Source organism: Lepisosteus platostomus, chromosome 14 (genome assembly GCF_059453375.1).
Source record: "Lepisosteus platostomus isolate fLepPlt1 chromosome 14, fLepPlt1.hap1, whole genome shotgun sequence".
NCBI lineage: Eukaryota > Metazoa > Chordata > Actinopteri > Semionotiformes > Lepisosteidae > Lepisosteus > Lepisosteus platostomus.
Window position 1 is genome coordinate 18,805,570 of NC_142624.1, and position 26,349 is coordinate 18,831,918.

Sequence of the window (26,349 nt, forward strand, 5' to 3'; positions counted from 1 at the left end):
TTAAACCATGATGATGTTTTCTATATCAAGAAATAATGATCCAGCTGAATGATAAATTTAATATGAATACAATGATTTCTACTGATATTTTTTAAAAGCTGTCCCAGAGGTGTATTCGGAAGGTTCTGGAGCTAAACTGCTGTTGGCAGTCAACAGCTAGTACATAAGGGACAAAGTCTTGAGAGAGAATGCAGATGGCCAACACATCAAAAATCTTGACAGATTGGTTACAAAGGATAATGTCTACTTAAGGTGAACAACATTGCATGACAAATATGGGCGTAACAGGAACATGACAGATATTTCCACTACTTCCTCTGAGAGACTTTCTTTTCAAGTCTGGGGGTTTCCTTGCTTTCAAATTATGGTAATGACAGCTTTTGAGAAGCATCAGAATCGTCCATGTGGAAATGACAAAAAAAACATCCATGTGCTGAGAAATGACAAAAAAGGGTTCTGTTTTTCTCATGGATGGATTGTCACTTGCGCTTAAACTGTTACACAGTAACCATATCTTCCAAGGAAAACGTGTGGAATTTTTTCTCAAGTTGTTTGTGATTAATTTTTTTAAGGAATGACTTGGTATTAAATACAGCAAAGTGGCACAGTGGTTAGCATTGCTGCCTTGCAGCACGGTCATGGTTCTATTCTGGACCTCGGGTGCTGTCTGTGTGGAGTTTGTGTGTTCTCCCCTTTTCATGTGGTTTTCCTCTGGGTGCCCTGGTTTCCTCCCAAAGTCCAAAAACATGCTGATATATCTGCTTCTGGGAAAACTGACCCTCATGTGAGTGTGCGTGTCTGCCTGTGATGGCCTTGCGCCAGTTGATTGCCAGGATAGGCTCTGGCTGCCCCGCGACACTGAATTGGAAGGAAACCTTAGAAAATTAATGGATGACTTAATATTGAAAGAGGTAACTACATTCAGTTCTTCACTGTGTTACACTGAGACGTATAGAAGAGGGAGCACAAAAGCAGAAGAGAAGAAAATACCAAAAATGAAATGACCTTAATACTGTTTTAAGGTTTCAGTGTAAATAAATTCACTATCCCTTACTTTTGCATATTAACAGGTCCTGTTAATGAAGAGAATTTCTTTGAATGGGAAGCTCTTATCATGTAAGTATTGCCCTTTGGTTTCTGCATAATTTATTCAATGTGCCCTCTTAATTGATATGTCATTTGTTTCCTATGTGCTTTTGATAATGCAATGTAATTATACATTAAAATATGCTTTTTTTAAACATCCAGGATAAAAAACATTTCAGCAAGACAGGTATTACAAAGAAGCATCACAATACATCTCAGATATTTACATTTACCTTTGATCTCTGCAGATTTTTCCACTTTGAAAAAATAGTATGTTTTCTTTCTTATGGTGTTGTAAACAAATGCACTTAGCAGTTTTGTAAACAAGAGTCATTTCAAATCCACTGTTATGCCAGTGTCCTGGACATGTTTTTTCTGGCCTTTAATAATCATGGCCTCCTAATAATCCCCATTTATGAGCTGCCTTCATTACTCTGTTATTCTCCCCACTAATAGCTGATGTATAGTGGGTGTACTGTGTGCACTTTGGCTGCTGTTGCATTATCCAGGTGGGTGCTACACATTGGTAATGGTGGAGGGGAATGTCCAGAAAAGTGCTATGTAAATTGAAGGAATTATTATTGTTCATTTGGCAGCTGTGAGAAATAATTACGTAATCCAGACAAAATGAAGATAAAGGGTAAAGAATGTTCTGCCAAGATAAACCAACTATGCATTTACTTTACAGCCATGCAGCTGATTTCTCATTTGTGCATTGTTTGGTTTTGTTCAAAGCCTTAAGTTATTTCACCTTGCTTCTTTAAAATATGTACCATAAATACACTCCTTGTTTTAAAATACTTTTTTTCTGTCGTCCATTGGACCATATACTTCTTGAGAACACATTGAGCTTTTGTAATATGCAAATAAATATCTTTCAGCCATCGTTCTATTCACTACTAATCCTTGTGAGTTGTGTATTTATATATGCTCACATGGTTGTAGCCTCTTCATTTTCATAAATGATACATTTTAGTTTCTTGAGGAGGTGTAGGCATAGTTATTTGGTTAAAAATTTAAGGAAATCTGTCCAAGAGCTACTTCACGTAATATTTTCCCTTCTGTGTCCTATGTGTCAGCACTATATATACATTATGTATAAAGAGAGCAAACTGCTTTCTTTTTTTTTCAAAATTCTTTCGTTACTGGCACATTTCATGCTTTAAAATGATCCCTGATTTGTCTTTATGAATGCATTTATTTTAATGTATATATTTCCCTCTGTCATCTTAATCGACTCATGACCAGGAAAAAAGGTGTTTGCAGACATTGTACAAACATTATTTTCATCTCATTGACGTGTACTTTTGTTAAATATTTGAAAACGATACTGCACTCGGTTGCTTGCAACTCAGCAAGGGTCTGTCCAGTTTCAGCATGTAATCCACATAAGGCTTTGGCTACTTCTAATAGTGGATAGACTGCCTGTCGGTTTTAGAGCACATTACTTTGGAGCTCGTGACCTGTACCACACAACACATACTTCTTAAAATTTTTGAAAATAATGCAATTTCATAGCCGCTACTCATAAAATAAACAAAACTGTGTTCTATTTAACATCATTCTTTTACATTTTAAGGTTTTTGTATTTTTTATGGGTATTAATGTGGAAACATTTTATAAGCTGTACTTGTAAAACCAGATCAAGTACCGCATGCCCAGTTATTAATGGTTTCCAGACATAATGCAGTTTCATTCCAGAGCTGTCTGTAATTGACTGCACTCTACTAGCCTGCAATTTGTATTTTTAAGCCTTTCCTTATCTGTCTGGAAAAGATATCTGAGAAACAGTAAAATAATACGGGTAACGACAAAGGGCATGCCCACATTCTTGAAGAATTAATCTCTAAAATTTGCAGAGCATACAAAGAGTTTGAACTCTGTAAGTATTCATACTTATTCTGCTATTTAATAGTAGTAAACATTTTTATGTTCCACATAACATTCAATTTAGATTGTATTAAACAGACAAAAATATGATTAAAGAAACTTTGTATAGAGCAGTCTTGATTTTAAGTACTGAGTAACTGAAAATTATTCCACTGAATTAAATGTTTATAAATCAAAGCATGATGTTTAGTAAATAGCTAAGGTGATGCTTTACAGGTGGGGAAGACTTTTCAGAACTGTTACCTCATTACAAAGTTTGGTGTGATGTTAAATAGGTTTATTACCTTGTGTTCTTGGAAAATTAAAATAACTAGAAATGAAAAAATGTTAATTTGTGGTTTTATGAAGCTCAGTTTTACATCATATAGTTCATTTTTGCTGCATGCATGTAATACTCTGTTCTTGGCTACATAAAATATCATCCATCAGTTGTGTGCCTAGTCTTGGTCTTTTTGGATTTTTTTGCAGCTTCCACAGTTTGCTAATTCTTGCTTTTTAGCATTATATGTAACCTAATCATTACTGGTTTGAACAATGACAGAATCTAGATCATTAATATAAATTAGGAAGAGCAGTGGTCCAACCCAATTTTCACGATAGTCCACTAATGATTTTTCCCAATGTTGAGTATTCACCCCTTATCTGTACTCAGTTTCCTATGATTTGACTAGTTGTTCTTTTAAAAAACATGCAATTCCTTGAATGTGTACTGAGAATTAATCTTTAACAAAAAACATTTATCAAAAGCCTTCTGAAAAAATAAATATGATCTGTAATAATTTCCTGTATTGATGTTTTTAAAAGAACTCTAACATGTTTAGCAACAGAACAGATAAAGGTTTATTCCATGCTGAAAAGAGAAGAAAAGAAAGCCCACATTTCATCTGTGGAGCCTTCTTTGAGTGTGAGAGAGGCAGAGAGGAAAATTGGCAGTTGATAAAGCATAGGAGAACAAAAGCTGGGAGTGGAGAGGAGACGAGGGCAGGAGATAAGCAGAGTCGACACTCTGGTGGTGATGTGAAGTCAAGAGAAGTGAAGAGAGGTGTGAAGTCGAAACCTGCAAATGAATAGAGAGGATTAGAAGGAAACAAGTCTGTCGTTGAGAGAAGGGGATAGGTGTGATCCTAGTTTCAGGATTTCGGTTGTCTTTCTGCAGAATTCTGAAATCCCTCTGAGAACACAGATGGAGAGATCAGTATGATATAGCCATTAGAGGTGAAATGGGAAACTTTGGGCTTGGAGAGATCTTTGATCCTCACACCCTGACATGTTACCTGAGCAGTCTTCCAGTACCAGTAGAGGAATCATCCTGTAAGATGGGGAAGTTGTTATTAATGGTTCATGGGATAGAAAGGGTTTTAAGGTGGTAGGGAAGCACCAATGTAATGTGGTTGTGAGGCCAAGAGTTCCTAATTGAGTTGATTATCCGAGGGCTGTTGTTGGCTCGGGAAGGGCCCTGTCAATAACATGGGTGGAGTATCCTCTAATGAAAAAAAGTGCAATTTAAGGGTTTTGAGGTGCATTTTGGAAATCCATGTCATCACGGCAAAGTCAGTCGGAGCCTGAGAAACTGTGATAAAGGGAGAGAATTTTTAGTTTGTGTGGGGTGAAATGAGCTGTACAGGAGATAGCTGTGTGAATCTGTGGGTTTGTAATAGACAGAAGTAGAGTCATGGATGGTTAATGGATAGGTTTATGTCTACAAACAGAAGAGTAGTGGAAGATATGTTAACTGTTTATTTGAGGGATGGGTGGAAGTTGTTGGAAGTGATGCAGGAAATGCTCTAGTGGGTGCTAAATAAGCAATTATCTAGTCAGTGGGTTTTTCCTGTCTCAGTTGACTTTTAGAAATGTCTTGATAATAGTTAAAGAAGAATTTCTCGTTTCCCCAAATGTGCTGTTGCATATTTAATCATTAGAAAATACATCACACTTTTCTGAAGCATTTCATTATACCATTGTAACCCTTTCAGTTAAGTCAAGATACTGTTAGTCGCAGTTTTACAAAACATTTATTTTTTGTCCTGGGATCTCTGTTAATTGTTAAAATAAAAGCCTAAAGATCTAAAAGTTAGAATAAGAGCCTAAAGGATCAAATGTTTATCTAAATGGCTATAGAAATGCAGAAAACATGATCCAGTTGTCAACCTGATGTCAAGGTTTCAATGTGTAAACATATTTTGGACAATGTACAAAAACAACAGATGCTGCGACTGAAAACAGCTGGTTAATGATGAGATACAGTTTTAAGTATAGATTGTTGCCAGTCAAAACAAGGAAGATAATTAATGGTTTCCTCTCCTGCTGAGCAGGTTTGGGACTCTTAAGGAAATTAGATGGCAGGAGTGATGAGTCAATTTTTCTTGTGAATGATTAATATGTATAACAGCATGATAAATCTGGGAGTGGAAAATAAACCACAGGATTTGCTTGTGAAATTTGAATGAAGTAGGGCTGTGGACTGCATGGTGATCAGCGCTTGCTGTCTTACAACTCTTGGATCTTGGGTAAAGTTCAAAGCAGGGGTACCTCCTGTGTGGAGATCACATGCTCTCCTGATATTAGTGCAAGTCTTTTTGGGGTGCTCTAGTGTCCTTCCATAGAGCTGATGGATGGGATAATTGGTATCTCTTAACTGTACTTGTGTGTGCCCTTTGATGGACTGGTTTCCCATCTGAAGTGTAGTTTTGCCTTTTGTCATATGCTTCCAGTATAGGTTCCAGGTTGCTGTAATCCTTACAAGAAATGCATAGCTCTTTGATAATGGATGCATTAATTGATGGATAGAATATTTTGTTGCATTGAGTCTTTTTTTAATCAGACTGACAAATGTAAGGATTCATTTCATTCAGCCTATTGTGCTAGGTTTACATGTACTCTAAAAAAACATACTTAAATTTGTGCACTTTTACACTAAACATCTGGTATACAGATTCCAGTAAAGTTTTTAAATCTATATCTGTAATCTAAATCTAATTGGTTTCCTAATTACCCATTAGTATTTAATTCAAGTTCATTTAATTTTTAACATTTAAATATAATTTACTTTTATTTTCTCTCGATTAGGGCTATAGGAGCCATATGGTGTTTTAATTTGGTTATATTCCTTTAAAAACAATCCTGTAAATATGTTGATATTCTACTATTTGAAAACCACGTTGTTTTATTTACATAAATTGTGTGTGCCTTTAAGATGGCCAAACGCCGATGTTCATTCATGTAAATTCAAGTTTTCAGAGGAAATTAGAGCACAACGGTTTCTGGTGTGCTTGTGTAGGTGCGTGTTTAGTTTACTTGAGCTTTAAGGAATAGTTATGGTATTGTGGAAAACTTTTTTTGTTTGTTTGTTGACGAAACCAAAGTGAATGTGAATAAAACACGTTTACTTTTTAAAAGTTTAAAAGTTTATTGTGGAGTCTACACGGGCATAGTCAGCCATCAGCTCGCCTTTCTTACGGTGGAATTTGGATTCTACAAGGACAGAAACAATCCAAAATGCAAGGAATTAATTAAGAATTAGAGCTTCTCCAAAGAGTATGTAAATATTTTAGTTATGTCATAAATTAACTGAATTCCTGAGGATACAAGGGCCACAATTATTCACACATTTAATTATACCTTTAATTTAAATAAAATGTAACAAAAACATTTACAAAAAATTATCGTCTTTGAAAAGTGCAACAAAATATGCAGAACTATGTAGAGGCCTCGGCAGGTTTTGTGTGAATGGAGGCAGCACATAAAAGACATTCAGTGATAGCATGCGTTATTGTGGATAACGTTAGAGAACTCTCCGCAGACTTCAGACAAGCGGCCATTAACCACCACCATTAAAAGAATCAATACAAACAATATTAGCATTGCATTTTGTACAATGAAGGCAGAGTTCATGTTGAGAATATACTTATGCCTTTGGGGTGTTGTTTTCCATCTAAGTGTCCTGGATTCCCTTATTAACATAATCACATGGCTGGACATTTTGACCTGAAACCTGGTTTCCTCTGCCAAGAACAAAGCTTTGCCAGAATTAGACATTGCAACATGACAATGAACAAAATTTAAATAAAATGTAACAAAAATATCTACAAAAAATTCTCGTCTTTGAAAAGTGCAACAAAATATGCAGAAATATGTGTCAAGATATGGTTCAGTACACACAAATTAAATGTTCTTGATTGACTGAAATTGTAACCCTTGATTGAAATCATCTCAATCACCAAACCTCAATCCAGTCAAGCCAGAAAAGCATTTCACTAATGAAAACCAAATGACCTGGTGGTTATTTCTGAAATCCCTATCAGAAGTGCCAGGTTCTCATAATACAGTACCGGAGGTGTTTTGTCAGTGTAATCTTCTCCAGGAGAGGATTTTTAAAAATACTAAAAACAGGGCTGTGAATAAAGGTGACCCTCGTGTTTTTTGTGCTTCCATTATTGCAGAATGTCCATTAAATCATGATGGATGTTTTTTTCCACCCCAAACACTATTATATGAGAAATACATTTATACTATACCGTATTAATATGCTTTCTGGATCTTTTGACTATTTTTTTTACAGTTTCAATCAGTACAGCAGAAATTATTCCTGTACCTGTTTCATCAGAAATATACAAGCTCTTTATTTCATGCGTCACATATACTGTATAAAATTTACTAAAGCATGTGAAACATAACACCTGCTATAAACATTGGACCTACTCCTCTAGGGCACTATTGATATTTCAGAAAAACCTGAAGACAGATGCTGTGTTCCTTGATCTCATTGCAGCCTAAGACAGAGTATGGCACTCCAGTCTACTATTAAAGCTGTCATGAAATAATCCAAATGCTGCTAAGCAACAGACAATTTGGAGTTCACCTTTGGTAGCAAGCAATTACTGTATGTAGAAATGACAGAGAAATGGACTCTCTCAGGGATCAGTATTGGCTCCCACTCTGTTTAATCTGTACATAAATGAACTCCCAAAAACAACATCCTGAAAGTCACATCTGTCTGGCAACACAAGCTCATAAGTTTGGCACCTTGGATCAAGTCCTGAGTGAAAAACAGCATCCCGTCCAATGCCAAACATTAAAAAAACTTGACATTTATGAACCATCAGAAATTGCAGCTCCATCCTACTCTAACATACCTTGGAGTGACCCGAGACAGGATGCTTACCTTCTGGGAGCACAACAACAGCCAACGTCAAATCACGGAAAAATCCAATCCACCTGTCTCTAAACAGAAGACATTTAATCTACCAAAAACATGTCTGCCTTCAGGAAAGCCAACCTGGAAAAATCCTCTCCAACAAGACTTCAGTGCAGACTCCACCTGGGCTCAAGCATGGGGAACACCGGATTTAACAAACAGGCATCTCATCACATGCCCTACCCAACACCTCCCAGCTTTTAGTTTCCAAACACATGTGATCCACTCGCAATGATTTTAGGACTGGTCATGGTCCTCGTCTTGCCAACCTCTATAGATGGGGAATTAGCGCAAGCCCTGTTTGTTCCTGTGGGATGGAGCTAACTATGCATCAATTCCAGAGGCCTGCCTAATCCACAGCCTCAGTGGAGGACTAAACAACCGTCAAGCAGGTAGACCAGAACGTATTGCTTGGCTCAGGACCCTGGCATTTATCAAATAAATAAACCATTATATTCTTGAATTTTAAACCTATGTAGTATTTATTTTTACCTTGTTTTATTATTTGTGCATTTTACCCAACACAAATTCTGTTAAATCTGAAGCAAAACAAAAACACATAAAACACTCCATGAACTATTTTGTTTCTATTACATGTGGTGTGAATAACTCTGAAGTGGAGTGTATTTTCTCAGAAATAAAACAGGAAATTTGACTTATGGCACACATCTCCCATTTATCTTAATGTTGAGCCAGCTTTTTTAATCGGATCATTTGGAAGTTTTCTGATTATGCTAGTAATTACAGGTAAATAACAGTAAAGCTGCATGACTGTCAAATCTGTAGGTGTCTTGCACAAAGTATTTTAAGCTGTTGTTAAGGATGCAGTTGTAATACATCTTAAATCTTGGCACTCATCCTTGTTTGCATAACTTTAAGGAATTAGATAAATCACCTTTAGGAGCTGAAGCCATTGAGTAATGGTTAATGTATTGATCCAGGAAATACTTTGAAAAGCTTTTCTTACTCAGTGTAACAGTATCACATTCACTTTTGGAGAACATGTCTATGGCCCACACACACAGTAAAAAGATGATACCTGTGTTTTTTCTTTTTGATCATGTTAATTTTGTTAAGTGCTTTAAGTATAGAGTATTCATAAAGGTAAAAATGTCTATCTCTATTTAGAGATTGTTCTGTAATATGTGCTACACTATGATCAGAGTTAGTCATTGTTAAATGGATGTTTTTCCTTTGCATTTAAGACAAAGCTTTCCTTAATCCAAACAAAACATTTGGTAAATAACATATGAACCAGTCAGTACATGTTTAATGCTTAACATAGAGTGTATTCCTGATATACTTCAATACTGCTGAACCAAATGAAATTCACAGGTGAGTTTTACGTAATCTTCTTTGTGATCCGCGGAACGAGAAGTGATGGGGGTTCCTTTGTTCATTTTTCCATGATTTATTGAGTAGGTAAGCAGTTTGTAGATAAGCATAATTTGTCTATTCTTTAACAAATATCCCGTCAGTATGATTAGAAAGCAGGTGCTCTTACTGATCTGCCTTCAATTTCTGATTCTTTAATGTGCAATTCAAGATTGTATTCTGTCACTTTTAGTTCAGGTGGGTAGCTGCATCAGCATACGTAGGCTGCAAAGGAACAAGTAATAGGTTTATTCTGTGCTGAAAAAAAGAAGGAAGAAAACGCAACGTTGTGTTTTCTTTCTTCTTTTTTTTCAGCATGGAATAAACCTTTTACTTGTTTCTCTTACTTTTGTCTAACTTAACCATGTTTGAGAAGTCACTGGCACCGTCAATGTTGATCATCCTCCATTTGCTGAGGATTGCCTAATAAATACATGGATCAGTTTGAATAAATCTGTTTGGTAGATAATACTTGGTCTTAGCAATACAAGTATTATTACCCTGCCTTACTGACTGAACATGTTTTGGATAGATTTCATGGGCATCCTTTTGTACTCCTGAACAGATGAAGCCAATATTGGCCAAAAGTTTTGTGACAGTTGATTTTCTATCTGTGCATGCGGCCTGATCATATGCGCTTGTATGTTGTAATGGTGAAAGCTGAAAAAGTGTCTGATAAACAGCTCCACAATAACTAAGCATATCAGTACATCATTTGGATGCATTTTTGAAAACTTAAGTTTACCTTTGTTGCCGTCAGTCCATCCTGGTAACAAGAAACACAGACAGTGAAATAGTAAAGCAATAAATGCAAAACAGAATTAAAAGACTGAAAAGATATTAAAATGAATAGCTATGCTGCATTGAAGACAATGTGATAAAAATTGGGGTGGGTAAGGTCTCCAAAAAGAACCCCTGTATTATAATTGAATTTGCACATTTTTTCAGTTTTGTCTTTGTAGTTAGGCAATAGTTTGTATTTTACTGTTTACTGATCAATCTCGGATTTAAGATGTTAACAGGAAATTGTGCATTTTCTAACTGCTTTGTCCAATCTGGGGTCGCATGGGAGCCGGAGTCTATGGTGGCAAGCAACAGGCATGTTCCGTCCAGGGTGTATCCTTGTGCATCCATCTCAGGGCACACAGACACAAACACGCATGCACTCATACCAGGGCCAGTTGTTCCAGAAGTCAGTACGGCAAGATATTATTACCTTCCCTACCAGTATGTAGAGGGAGAACATACGAAATCCAGGCAGATAGATAGCACCCCAGGAATTGAACCCAGAACCCCAGTGCTGCAGGGCAGCAGTACTAACTTCTGTACCACCTTTCCACCCTCTTAACAGGAAATAATGCTTTCTAATCTCTTTAGAGAGCATTCATAAGAACATAGGAATGGTTACAAATGAGGGGAAGCCTTTCTTCCCATGTACTGTCGCTTGTTTGTAAGTAGTAACGGTTGAACCGAGGATCTCCGTAATCATTTTTTGAAAGAAGCCTGGGTGTCACATTAGCAACTTGTTTCATACTCCCACAACCGTAAAGAAGTGGCTTCTCTTCTCTGTTTTAAATGGATTTTCAGTCTTGTTTTTTAAATTTGGAATCTTCACATACGTCTTGGTAAGATTTGCACAGTGCACAACTTGAAATTTAATAGTTATGTGTTTTCATGTCAAGCCTGGCAAAAATGATCCCTGCACCCATACTCAGGGAAGAATAAGGAAGTGTAGGCCATCGCCTTTGATTTGCCCCCCTTTGAGCCGCTCATCTTTTTAACATATTCTTAACGTCTTTCACTGACACCACCCCAAATCGGGGAGGCATCAGTAATACTATCGTACTTTAGCAACAATCTGTCAATTGTGGAATCCAGCTCAGGATTAGCTAATTACGCTGTCATGTGTAGAATTGACCTCATAGTTAACTAATTACATGATCCAGTCTGATACTGTGATCTTAGTACTTAGTCTGCTTTTGCGCAAGCACCTCTATCAGTTGAGCAGCTCTCAAGTCTTTCAGACCCTTCTTCTAAACAGGTTTTTTGTGTTACTGTTTGAAGAAAAAATACTTTATACACTTTGTGTAGAAAAATTAGGAAATTCCTGGATCACTGTAAGTTGTAAGTTATTTTTAAGTTACTGTAAGTTATTTATGAGCCTAATTCTTTGAAAGACAACACATATAAACCTGTCACATTTTGTCTTTATTATTCATCAAGTGAACCTGTACATACTGACAGGAGAATCATGGTATTGTCCTTTTAAGTTCTCACTTTTTATTTTTGTAAGATAATAAGGAAACGGTTGTTAGGAGGTAAAAAGCAGTTTAGGAAAATATGTAGAAATGTTCTGGTTCTGGTGATGGCTTTTCACTTTTTTGACATTAGCATGTGGGCATGAGTGAGGACATAAGGAATAAATAAAATGGCAAAGCGTGTTCCTCTTCTCCCTTAATTGTTGCTATTTTCCAGAGACTGGGGTGTTTCGGATTTCTAATCATATTATAACCATACTGTATTACAAATATGTCAGTAGGAGTTAAAGTTATAACATGTTCAGATGGATTAACTTTTAACAATTCAAATCCTATTCTGGTATCTTCTGTTTTGTTTGGTTAATTTAATTGGAATTATGATTAGGGTAAAGGGCTTTTTGATTTTTTTGCCTTTCTTGAAATCCAAGGGGGATAGTGTCTATATGGATTGTTTGGGGTGTTTCATTCTGTTTGGAATGCTTGCACGGTTGAATACTTTAAATGTAAGCTTTCTTCTGCATTACTGTGGAAGGTTTGCTGATGGCAAAATGTTTTTGAATTATTCCAGTAAGAAGTTTAACTTCTTAAAACAGTTTTTAAAACCTTGGTCTAAATATACTGAGAGTGTGAAGCAATTAATGCTGTTGTTCCAAAAAACTCATTTTGTTGTGTTTTAATGTCTCTCGGTGTGGACATACAGTATTTAGGCAAAATATGGCATCCGAAAAGAGAAATAGTTTTTTGTTGTGGTAATAGTGTTGGTTTCTTTTATGTTCATTTTCGATTTTAATTAAAAAAGGGTTTATTAAGACTGGTTGACTGAAATGGAAAATTTCAGTTTCCATCACACACCTGTGAGAGCCCCATGGAGGCAGTAAATTAAATAAACTTTTCCGACAGGAACAACAGGAGGGAATGGGTTAAGCAACAGATTCTGTATGGCTCCCATGTCATGAGTTCATCTACTTCAAACACCTGGGTGATTGATCCTTAAAACCTGCCTGTTACAAAGACAGATGCAATACTGTAAAACATTTTAAATGGGAGAGGACACTTCACTACACGTAGTTTCAAGGTCTTGGAGTATTGAGATGTTTTTGGTTGAAAGTCTGAATTTGCTTTGTGTTTCTTCAAAGAAGTGACTGTTTTTTTCTGGGTTGTATATGGGCTTATGTAAAGGCAATATCAAAGGTAGTGTATGCATTTCTAGCCTTTGTAGCTTCAGTAAAGGGGCTCTAATCTTTATAGTAAAGCATTAGTACAGTACTTTACCACAGAGAAAAGTACTCATGTCTCTCCTTTGTAAATGTGGCACAAAGCTTCAAAGAACAATTAAAAGGATTAGTTTTAGTTTATTTGGTTCACTACTGGGGTCTTTCAGAAGTATATGAATACAATAGATGTCTAAAGCCTTATCAATTAAATTTGATTTTCATACAGTTTAAATTAATATATCTGATACATGTGCTCATTAAACAACTGTAAGCTCTTCATCTCTTTCGCTGGAAGGTCAGGTCCTGTTATGGCAATACCTTTGCTCCTTCTTGTGCTCTCTCATATAATCTGAACAGTTATGTTAGAAAGGTTTTCATTGCCTCCTGTTCACTGAATAACAAGACCCACATAACATTAATCTTGATTTTGATGTAAAACCTTTGCAGTTTTGTAAGTATAACAGATTTGTGTTGCAATTTTAAACTTTAATATGACTAAATCTGTAATAAAGCATACTGGCTGAACTTCTGTTATTGTTTGTTTTGGCCAAAGATGTGTCCATTGGCATTGGTACCAGATCTTTGTGTTTGCATGGCAGTTTCTCAGCACAACACAAATTCTATGTCAGATTTGAATCCTTTCATGGCTCCAAGAAAACAGTTTTGTAGCTTGTAGTACTGTGTGAAGACCTACATAACTTATGTACTGTGTAATGGTCTTGGATTAATAATTTGTATTGTTGTTTGGGGGTAATTAAAAATGACTTTAATCAAAATTGTTTTCAGGACTCTTACTATAGTCAATATTTAAACATCAAACAATTTCCTCTTTATAAATAATTAACATACAGAATCTGGTTAAATTGAATTTACTAGAGTACATAATAGTGATATGTTGAGATAAGTCATGCTTCTCTACAGTTTTTATGCAAAGCTTTTAGGTAATGTTTTTTGCAAACAAATTAAAATTCTGAATCTTCCAGGTCTAGATTTGATCATCCTCTTTTCAAAATTAGAGATAACATTTTAATCTATGGATTGTTACTGTTCCAGATGTTTTCTCCTTTATGGTAAAATAGTTGCAAGACTGACCTACAGTGAACTCTGGAATTATTGGCACCGCTTGACAAATATGAATAAAAAAAAGAAGTATAAAGCAAATAATATTTCCAACATAAAGAATTAATTATCCTAAATTAATGATTCATTGGAATCGACCATGACAAAAAAAAAACTATTACATTATAAATTATTTTTCTCAAAATAAAAGAAACACAATTATTGGCACCCCTGTTTTTAGTACTTGGTGGAGCCTCCCTTGGCAAGGATAATGACAGTAAGTATTTTCCTGTAATGCTTTCTCAGGTTGTTGAACACATTTGGATGGATTCTAGACCATCCCTACATGCAGAACCTTCCCAGATCCGTGAGGTTTGTAGGTGTGTGCTTATGGACAGCCCTCTTCAGCTCAGACCACAGATTTCAGATTTCAATAGGGTTCAAGTCAGGAGACTGAGATGGCCATGGCAAAACACTGATTGTCTTTTATGCCAGCCATTTCTTTGTTGATTTTAAAGTCTTTTGAATCATTGTTGAAAGATCCATCATCGGCCAAGACGCAGCCTCCTGGCAGAGGCAACCAGGTTTTTGTCCAAAATATCCTGGTACTTTTGAGAATTCATGATGCAATGCAATTGATCTTAACAAGGGCTCCAGGACCACTGGCTGCAAAGCAACCCAGAACATCAAACATTGCCCATTGAATTTTACAGTAGGTATGATGTTCTTTTCGGTATACAGTATGCATCCCTATTCTTACGCCAAACATACCCATGATGTTCAATTTTGGTCTCATCTGACTGCAGCACCCTCTCCCAGTCAAAGTGCCAATAGTGTTTGGCAAACACCAGGCACTTCAATTTGTTCTTCTGCAACAGTAGGGGCTTTCTTCTAGCAACTCTTCTAAATAGCTTGTTGGCATGAAGGTGTCGTCGAATAGTCGTTTTGGAGAAGATGATGCAATCAATCCTTGTATTCCTTTTACTGAAACCTTTGGATTTTTCTCTGCCACCCTCACCATCCTTCTCACTGTACGTGGGGACAAGATGGGCTTGCATCCTCTTTCTTTTTAATTTATTGCTCTGACTCGATATCCGTATTTCTAAGGTTTTACTTATTTTTTGTACCCATTATTTGCTTTGTGAAGATGAACAACGGTTTGCCTCATTTCTGTTGTTAGTTCTTTGGCGTTCCCCCTGCTGATGGATGACAAAAGGTTTTTCTTTGCGTGTTTCGTCATTTTTATACCCTAAAGAACTAGGAAGTCAACAGTACAAGTACAGACATTATTTCTTTAAGGCAAAATTGAACTAAAAAAAGTATAAATATATTATTTTTTGTGTTTGATTGTATTTGAAGGGTGCAAATAATTTTAGCACCTATGTTCTTCAAGTAAAACGACATTCCCCAACAAAAAAGGACAAGTATTCCCCAAACATATGAATGTTAAATCCCTGTCCTTATCCTGTGGTTTATTTTATTATGACTTTTCTTCATATTTATCAAGGGGTGCCAATAATTCTTGAGTCCACAGTATTATCTTGCGGAACTGCCTGCATTTCTATTCAACAGCTCTGGAGTTCTTCACCCCAAGCCTGTCTTTTCTCAATGTTATACCTACCGAGCCTTTTGTGTTTCCAAATGCAAAGAATCATTGTGAGAACTACTCGTGCTTCCTTAAGTATCATAGTGCCTTGCCGATGGGTCCATATATACCCAGAACTTTTACACTGGAGTTTTCCTGTTTCCCACAAACTCTATAGCAGACAGCAACAATGATCTAATTGTGTATTCTGGTTTGTGGGGCTACAGTAGCATGTATTAAAAAAAAAACACACAACTGAAGGAAATGTCTCAGTTTGGTAGAATAATCACTGTATGTCTGTGTGATCTCTAATAAGCAGGGAGGAGAGGATTGAAGTGTAATGCTGAAAACTATGTAAAATGCTGAAAAAAGACTTTTGAGACCCAATTGTTTGTTCTTTGCTTTTTTTATAGGGAAAGTCTGTTGCAGAGAATCTCCATTAACCTCTACTAACATTCATTTCACCTTAACCTTCACCATCTATTCATTTAGCTTTACTCTAAAATCAGAATAAACTTAAATGAATAAAACGTTGACATCACAAGCTGCTTTGGGATTTGTCAATGTTCAATTTGGTAGATTGACTTTGACTAGAAGGACTTTTTCCATTCTCCATTTTCATTGCTTTGCCACCTTTATGACTATCAAAGTTATGAATCTGCACAGTGTCTCTCTAGCATCTAAATGTGGTAAACCACTGACATACAAACTGTGTATTTTTTATTGTTTTGTCCAGGGGTCCTGAAGATACCTGCTTTGAAGGAGGTGTTTTTCCAGCCATCCTGAGCTTTCCATCTGATTACCCTCTCAGTCCTCCGAAGATGAGATTTACCTGTGAAATGTTTCATCCTAACAGTAAGCAATTCCTGTACTCCTCATTGTCACAATTAAAAACTTTGCATATGTTTGTATATTAGCTATCAAATAAAGAACAATCACACTGTAGATCTGTGACATGAAACATTGATGCAGCTGTGTTTTTCTAGGAGGAGATTAATGGAGGCTAAGAGGCCACATGTATCAGTAGTCAGGTTCAAGTGGGAATTACTATTTAACACCATTGTCCAATCAGTTATGATCAACAAATGAAGCCTCTGAAGCATAAAGAATTTCTTTTTTCTCTTGCCAGGTGAATATGTTTTAGTGTAGATTACTGTGTACAAATGCTTATTCTATGTCTTCAAAACTCATTCCAACTCCTTTCCAGATTACCACAGTCTGAATAGTTTATTTATGCAGCTACATATAATAGCTTGTACCCCCCGACAGTAATTGAGTAATGCACAATAAAAATGCAGAAAAACAAGCCCTATGCCATTCGTGCCTATTCAATGTTTTTGCTTGCCTTTAGGCTTGATAAGGGCACCAAAATGATCTTCATGTAAGGATTACTTCTGGCAGTGAATAATTTCTTGCACGCATTTCCAGTCCTAATCCCTCTCTGATGCCATCTAATTGTTGAAAATAGCAACAATGCATTATTTCCACAGGGATGAAAGATTGCTTTCATGATTATAGGAAAATTATTGAAAAGCCCACATCAAGACCTTTATAGGATATTGACACACATTAAAGCTGCAGGTAATGATAGAGGTAGCAAGCACATTCCAAACTTTGCAACTTTTTTTCTTTATCCTAATGATGGTGCTATTTGATATGTGCTGGTGGTAATTACAGTATCACTCTTGTGCAACTTGTGCTCAGTCTTCAATTTATCAGTCCTCGTGTTTTGAAACCTGTATTTGACCATCTACAAAGGGTTGTGAACCAACCTCGAAACATGCCATCCAGTACTCTACTAAAACTGCTCTAGGTGCATTCGTACGAGTGCCTAAATTCTGGTAGGCACTCCATTATTAATCTTCTCAGCATGTGCTGACATTTGAAAAAGACTTGTTTCAACATACTCCGTCTTGTTCTTAAAGTTAAATATAATATTCTCTCACCTGAGGAAAAATATTGTGCTTAAGTATATTAGTTTGGAATTTTTTTTATCTTCCATACTGAAGTTTAATTTCTGGGTAGTTGTAGAAATGTATGCTATTTAGCTTAAGGTCTCTTAAAATCATAATTAATATACTGTATGTCATGAATGATGGCATGATAAACTTGGTTTAATATGGTTCTACATTGGAATAAGCTTTAAATGTTTAAGAAATGTAGATCGAAATTGTTCAAAATAGTTACCAGTAGCATTTCAGTGTCCTACTGAATAGGTGAAGGTCAGTACAAAGAGCAAGTTTCAAACGCTTTTGTAAGTTACAGACATAAATTGGCTAAATGCTAGATAGAACTAAATGTTTGAGTATTTTGACAGGAAAGAGAGGTCAGACTTTTGAAAAAGAGAACTTAAGTGTCCCTGGAGTGGGAAAGGTGTGAAAAGTCTTGGATCTCTATGTGAACAGGTTTTTATTTTAGGCTCAAAGAACATTTTTTAAACCTCTTAAAATGTGAAATTAAACCAATGGTACTACAGTACTATTAGTACTACAATTAATGTCTCTTTAGGTGTTTAAGTCTCATGGAAATTATATCAGTTTTCAGTCTTTCTAGAACACTTTTAAAAGTCTTTTGAAGTTCTTTTGTAGTATGTAACAGAAATCAATGTAGTTTAAATTCTATGTGTGTGTATAAACCAGAGGTATGCAGTCCTGGTCCTGTAGGGCCCATGTATCTGCAGGTTTTCAAGGTCTCTTTAAAGTAGTACCTGAAGCTGGGAGATGTTAAATTGATCCTATGGACCTACTGGACCTACTGACCTACTGATTTAACAGGATCAATTTATGCTGTAAGTTGAAATGAAACTCCACAGACACTAACTCTGCAAGACCAGGATTAGACACTTTATCAAAAGTAACATTTATCTTGAAATCAGTGTTGCTTTGATTACAGATTAAGTTAAAATTTAATTTTGATTTTATTTTTAGGGAACATACTACTACAGTAAACATACATTTTTGAAAGTAAACCCATTTCAGTAAAAGCTTAAGATTTTTGCTTTGTCTCAGTTTCAAAGTGATACAGAAGACTATTTGTTTTAAATGGTAGGTAAATAGCCTTTTATTTGTCCTAAACAACCAGCATGTACAATTTGAAGACTATTGTAGATTGCTGATCTTAAGTCAGGAAAGTTTTGGTTGATAAGAAGTCCTCTGATTAAAGGCACTGGTATCTTTTTTTTCACTGCTTTTTTTTCTTCTTATGTCCATCTGCAGAAACCTGTGCTGCATGGGTAACTGGTTGGATGTTCAATGTAAGCTTTCATGAAAAGCAGCACCTTCCACTAGGGCCTCTGAAAGGAGTATGTCGCAAGGCATTAATTTAAAGCAAAATGCATTTAAACTTGTTGTCCTTGTCAGTGAATGGAATTCTTAGTGGTAGTAGGTGGAGTTCAGTAGCATAGGTGCAGACTGGAGTTAATTGTTAGGTGTCTAGATGAATGAAGAGAATACCGCGGTACAATTGATTTTGTTGCCTTTACCTTGTAGTGTTTTGGCCTAGATCCAGTTATCATTCTGTGAGAAAATCTTTATATATGACAAGATGACACATTTTACATGTTTCCTGCCTATTTCAGTGTTGTGTTATTACACTGCATAAGATGATTACCATAGGAAACTACTACATAAACGTTCTTGACATAATGCCTACACAAAATAAAAATGAAAATCAAGGGTCTAAAAAACCTTAATCCTTTAACTGAGAAGCAGCTTGTGAAATTGATTTCCTATAGCCACTCACTAAACATGCCTGAGCAATGTGTGCTGTATTCAGTAATAATGGCACTCGATTATACAGATTCTGTCTTTTAGTTCTTGAGATGACAGTGCCTCACATATGGGACATGGTGCATTGCTTCATTATGCATCAAATGGGTTCGAGTATTTCACCATTTTTTAATTCCAAACAAAATCTTTTTGATTGTGAATATTAAACTTCCCCCTTAGTAATGATGAAGCTTTGTTCATGCAGTAAATTAAGCCTGTGGTCAGGAATTCGCTATTAGCCATGTTAGATCAATTGGACTACTCCACCAATTTGTACTCACTAGTATTTGCCTGCTATTGCCATTTCAAACATTTGAGCTTACACCGGTCCTTCAGTCTTAACAGGGAGTTCTGGGATTCAGAACTCTTTTGTGAAATAAACATTTTCACACTGACCATTCCATTGTAAGGCTTTGTTAATGCACAAGGATTCATGGTCTAATAAGTGATGAGAATGATTTTACATTTTTATTCTATAACACATTGTAAAGACCTGCCAGGGAATGAACTAAATTCCGGCCCCAGTCTTTGTTCAGGCCTGCAGTTGTTTGGAACTGTAACTTTTCACTGTCAGTATTTTGGATCACTTAGATATAAGTACTCTATGTGCTTAAGGAAATATTGCAGATAAACCACTTCCTTTTTAGAGTCTTATCAGTGTGCTGAATAAGACTATAGACAAAAAATGAAAGGGTTATCTGATTGCAAAGTGGATTCCTATCCTGGTTTGGCAGAAACTAACCAGAGATATAATCATTCATTTCTCATTAGGTCTGTGCCTTCTGATATAACAGCATGTTTGCTTTGATTTTTCAGATTAGAGTGCCAAGTTTTCTTCAGGGCCTTCTCTGCTAAAACAGTTTGCACTACTGCTACAACACCAGGAAGTGTTTAAGTCATTACACATTTTATTCACATTCACATTTCCTCACATTTTGCCAACTGTTTGACAGTTTTATGGCATATATCCACCTTTACCAAGATAGTTAGTAGTTAAAAATGATGATTACTTTACACTGTGTAACTGATGCCCTTTGGTCAGTAATATTTGCTAAAAGACTATAAAATAGTGGAGTAATGATAAGTGCTATTGACATACTGTTCAATTTGCTGTGATGGAATCCTTGTTCATTAGTCCAAAAAATTAGATTCCTGCCCTTTTACAAAAATATCACCCAGACTCAAATTATTTTGCAGAAAATATTTGCAATGTTTCTGGATGAAAACCTTGGAACCATAAGAACAAGAAGGTTTATATGAAAGCCATCCAATCTATCTAGCCCCTTTGGTATTCGCAGGTGAAGTACCTCATCCACCCATTAGTTGAATCCCTTTGCATACTGTTTTCAGTTTCAAATGCACTTCTGCCAAGTTTCTCCATATTGCAAAGCCATTCATTTTTTGTCCTTAAAAATGTGAGAAAACTAAACAGGTTGTACATGTTTTCAAGCCACTAAGTGTAAGGCAGACTCATAGTCCAAATCCCAGACATTCAGATTTTTAGACTGCATTGAAGAAATCATTAATGATGTCTGGGTTTTCACAAACTTGCAAGAAGTAAGCAGTTCTTGTGAAAGCTGTACTACATTTATTTAGTTTTAAATGTATTTAAGCTGAATTTATTTTTTTACTCACTCTGGGCTTTTTTCTCTTGTGTTATACTGTCTCAGTCTACCCCGATGGACGGGTTTGTATTTCCATCTTACATGCCCCAGGAGATGATCCTATGGGTTATGAGAGCAGTGCTGAGAGGTGGAGTCCAGTCCAGAGCGTGGAAAAGATTCTGCTGTCCGTGGTCAGCATGCTAGCTGGTGAGTTGCTCTTCTTTCTCTGGGGAGAACACTGAGCCCAGGTCAGGGAGCTTTTTATTGTGAAGATGAGCAATATAGTGTAGCTTCAAAACCATAACAGTCCATTACAGGTCTTTGCCACAAGTGCTGCTTAAGTAAATTTATGAATTAATCAAGAGGGAAATAATTGTCTTACCAGTTTAAAATAAACCCTTATTTGCTAAATGGATAACTCTAAATATTATGTTATGCTAAAAGTGTTAGTCTGCCATGAATGACAAACATTTTGATGTTTTCTTTAGAGTTAAACATTGTTGTCACTTATGCTGTAACACTGAATGCAATAATTTTATTTTTTTATCACTGTTTTATATGCATTTTAAAGAGCCAAACGATGAGAGTGGAGCCAATGTCGATGCATCAAAGATGTGGCGTGAAGACAGAGACCAGTTCTGCAGAATTGCTCAACAGATTGTACGCAAATCCCTGGGGCTCTAATGCTCCCAATGTCTCCACCTAATGGACCTTTGATGTTATTTCTTTTTTAATTTTCACAAAGAGGACTGGAAATACATTGCTAAAGCAGAAGAGATGGCCCTTTTTCTCTCTCTTCCTTGGACTTTGTGCTATGCATTACCAGCTGCTTTCATTTTTGTTGAGGGCCTGTTGTTGGGAACACTGACAGTGTGGGTGAAAATCAATAGATTTGGGTTCCTTCATTTGTCCTGTGTTTTCCCTCTCTCATTACATCTTACTTTTCCAACTTCCTTGTTGTTCATAATACAGGAATTAGTATTTATGACAGAATTTGTCTTTTCAACAGTCTATTTGTATGACTACAGTGAGATAACAATTATACAGCATTTAGGTGGTTGTACAAAAGATACTTATGACAAAAGGCTGTAGTCCTACTTAACAGAGAAAAATCTGGAAGAGTACTTTGTATTTACCAGAAAAGCAAGCTTATCTTGCAGTGTGATACTGACTTATTTTTCTTCCTTTGCAAAAAGGGTTGTACAATGCTTACTGCTCCATGAGGCACAGACTTCAGAAATACCTGTCTCCTTAGACTTATTTAAATAGATTATAATTTTGAAACAAGTACTGCTTTTAAAAAGATGGCAACATTAAACCGAGCCAAACAAATGAATGTAGTGACCTGTATTTATAGGTTTGTTCTATATGAAAAACACAGACTATAATTTACTACCTTTAACTGTGTGTAATTCATGTATGCATTTTATTATTCCCATTCTAGTTTCTGAACTTGAAGCTTTTCTGTCACGTTTCTTCTTGCAGATGTTCTGACTTTATTAGGAAAAATATCTGCAAAGAAAATAAAGGGTGTGACTTTTTAATGTTTTTTTGGGAGCTTGTCTTTTAGATTTATATTATTGAATAGAGAATTTACCTATAAAAGCCTGGTTCTGGAAGGGCAGGTCACATAAACAACATTCTGAAGCATAGTTTTTCAATAAATGAAACCTAAACCAATTTGGTAATCAGTATTTTTTTTAAAAGTGTTTTTTCTTCTACTGCATTATATTTAATGGGTCTAGGACCATGCTTGACCTTAATGGCTGCTAAAGTACTAGAAAGAAAGCATCCTATCACCATTTGATAGATAACCTGAGGAATACTTATTTTTCAGTGCAGTCGTAAATGCAGTTGAAGAATTTGCTCTATAAGGTCTCTTCCTGTTTCATTGTTCCAGTGCATCCCGAAGGTGTTTTATGGGCCATAATTCAGGGAAGACCATGCTATGTTTCCAGTCCTTTTCTTTCAAACAATTGTTTTACACTCCTGGCTTTGTGATAGAGCATGTAATTCAGTTGGCATATGTACAGGAGCTCCTTCAATTTGCTAGTACAATAAATTTCCAAAGTACCTTGGTACATGCTTAAATGTTCTGATGGGACAGTGTTAGTGTGTTAGTCAAAACCGTTTCCTGGAGGCCTTCACACCCAGACTCTCCCATTGGATACCATCCAAATGTATCAGGTATTATCACTCCACATGCTGTTTCCGAGTTTCTGTACCCAAGTTATTAATGATTCCAGAACCCCTGTGTTCAACTCTGTGCTTTTATAAGTGATCAGTGGCTTGGTTTAAAGTGTTCTGTCATAAAATCTTTGTGCATACAGTTCCCTACGTTCGGTGCAAGCTTGCCCGTCACTTGCCTGTGACATTGATCAACTGGGCTTTTTATATTTTTCACATTTCACTGTTTCTCATGCCTGATCTACCATCATTTTGTACTCTTCTGGTCTGGATCCTTCTCACTAAACTGTAAGAGCCATGAATTCTCTTCAGTCCCATGAGCATATGATATCTGAACAAACCATCATTCCTCACTAAAATGCTTTCTGTTCTAAATTATCTTGCTGGCAGGAATCAGATGCATGAGGTTGCAAATACCTATATATACACCTTTGAACTACAGTCCTCACCCTCTGCATACCTAAAAGTCTCTTGTACAATCCATTATTGGCATAGAGAGGCTTGTCCGTTACTTTTGGTATTATAGTGTAAATAGGTTACTATATAGCTTTATGTTGGTCATTTCTTGACACACCCCTTGCCAGTAGAATGGAGTAGAAGTATAATGCCATTTTATTTCAGCCTGTGTACAACAAGCATATTAAGGGCCATTTGCATATGCACATAATACTAGTAAGATCACGAGGTTCTTAGAATGTGATTAGATAATTTTGGATTTAAAGCAATATTTTTTACAGTAACCCAACTTTTTAGTACATACACATCATTCATTGGTGTCTTGCTGACTTGATAATTACCATGATATTTGGTGTGATGTTTAAGTGTTTTTAAATGTATAGAAATTGTTGTGTGGATGTTTTTTAACAATGTCTGCATGATCTGAATTTAAAATGGTTTTTGATGGCATGGGGAAAAGACAAAGTGGCCTGCAAGAATTTGAGTTTAGTGTATAAGATCATTCACTTTAAAAAAAAAACTTGTATTGGTTTTTGGGTAGGTTAACATTGAAAAGGACTAGACTACACCAAATTTGGCAGTCACAGTCTGTTTTATTTCAGAGATGCAATGCAGATTCAAACAGCGCCTTAGTACGTAACTGAGCTTAATTAAAGAAATACATTACAATCTATGGAAAAGCAGGGCTTTATGTTGTATAGTTAATTAAGCTTTTCTATTCATTTTCAGCTGTCCATAAACAGAAGAACTATGCTTTGAATTTAAATATCATAAGCAAATATCATAATTACCACAGTACAACTCAATCAACAAATCCTTTTTAAAATGCAAATAGCATTATGTATGTGATCAATGTGTTAATGATAAAAATAAGACTGACTCTTCTTTGTGCATCAGTCTATTTTATTGTGCAGTTTCACTGTACAGATTACTTTGTGTTCCAAAATGTTAAATACATTGTGTCGGTGATGTAAAGTACTGTAGTTGTGAAAGGTCTAATGCTAACGTAAAAAACAACGCTAGCAACTGTAGTCCAGAACATTAATAATGTAAGGGCCAGGTACTGGATTTTTTGGTAGATGAGTATATTTTCTTGATTCCTAAAATGTGTAATTTTTCAGTCAAGGCTGTTCATAGACACAATCTTTCCTGAGCTTTAGTGGCGGACTGGATGCCTCTCTTGCCATTCAGTGGAGTTGCAGCCCACCCAAATGACAAAAAGAGTGTTTTATGAACTTGGACTGTTCAAATTCTAGAGTAGCCATTTCACTATGTGAATAGTAGAAGGTGGAAAATTGCTATGTGTATTTTAGAAATGAAGAATGCTTAACATGACTTAAAGAATCCTTGACTAGGTTGAAGATATGCTTATATTATCCATTCAGAAATATATAAATACATTTAGCTTCCCTCTGAAAGTAAAGTCACTTCAATATAACAGTCAAGCAGTTAGGTAAAATACATGTATAAAAGGTATTGTCTCAGACCAATTTGTCATGGAAAAGATAAGAGATCCGTTTGCACATAACAGCACATTTACTGTAAAACATTTGAATTGTCTTATGTTATATCACATTATAACCACATTTAAATAGTGTTAAGTAATCTCTGAATTATGAAATGGGACAATCGTGTTAGTAGATGTTTTTTTATAATGCTGCCCAATAAAACAAAAATGGAACAGGGGTTACACAGAAGCTATGCAATCAAGTGGCTATTAAAACAATCCTGCTGCCACCTGCCAGCTGATTAGAGGAGTACCATTGCTTCCAATAACTTATATACTTTAGAAAACATATATAAGCATGTTCCTTTGAAGTGAGTACTTTGCACATCTAACAATAACTTAAAATTCTGTTACAAACTAAGCAATACTAAAACTTTTATGCCCTTTCTGTGATCATTTTTTATTTCTGTGTAATCGACATTTGAAAGCAGATGTGTTTGAGAAGATTACAAATAAACATATTTATCGCTTCCTATTTTCTAGAGTTTTTGAATCTATGGAACTGTAAGCTGTCTGAATTTTACATTTTAGTTCAAGATACAAGAATATAATATTCATAGAACTGTCATCTGCAAATAACTAGAGAATAACAGAATATTTAAATTCTTTGAAAATGGCAAAAGCATTTAGCTGTTCAACAGCAATCCAAAATCTTCTACTATTCCATGATGGATATTGATAAAAACAGAAGTTCTTTTATTACTGAGAAAGAGTAACCACTGTTTCAAAGCACACAATCCACATCCCAGAACAGTCTTACTTTAAGCTTATGTTAATACACAGGCCCTGCTGGATTCATTTATCAACTTTAAAAGGTTAATATTTTTAAATATTTAGAAGCTTGACGTGATACATAGCTCTTGCAGTAAAAGCTGTCACCAAAATTTGAGTGCCATTATGAAGACTGGACATTTTTCTGCCAAAGTAGATTGCAGTGTCACAGATAGGTATTCAATAGCTTTTCAATGGCCCCACACCTCATATGCTCTGATTATACAGACCAAAAGATTGCGCTTGAGGTTAAAAAAGGAATTTGGGGGAGGGGGTGTTGATACCAGCATAGATTCATCAAAAAATAAGATGATGCAAAGACAACAAAGAGAATATGCATTGTTCCCTGCAGCAGAAAGGAAATGTTCTCTCAGGACCCAAGCCTCCACCCCTGGAA

At 35.9% G+C, this 26,349-nt stretch overlaps 1 protein-coding gene across 1 annotated transcript in view; it reads left to right on the forward strand.

Moving 5' to 3' along the window:
* Positions 1-25,656, forward strand: part of ube2g2 (ubiquitin-conjugating enzyme E2G 2 (UBC7 homolog, yeast)) — a 38,734-nt gene extending 13,078 nt beyond the window's left edge. Inside the window, exons 3-6 of the mRNA XM_088607341.1 lie at positions 1,071-1,116; positions 16,397-16,515; positions 21,098-21,238; positions 21,603-25,656. Coding sequence (XP_088463467.1) covers positions 1,071-1,116; positions 16,397-16,515; positions 21,098-21,238; positions 21,603-21,715 — 419 coding nt within the window. The 3' untranslated portion in view covers positions 21,716-25,656. The remainder of the gene's footprint in view (positions 1-1,070; positions 1,117-16,396; positions 16,516-21,097; positions 21,239-21,602) is intronic.
* The last annotated feature ends 693 nt before the right edge of the window (positions 25,657-26,349 follow it).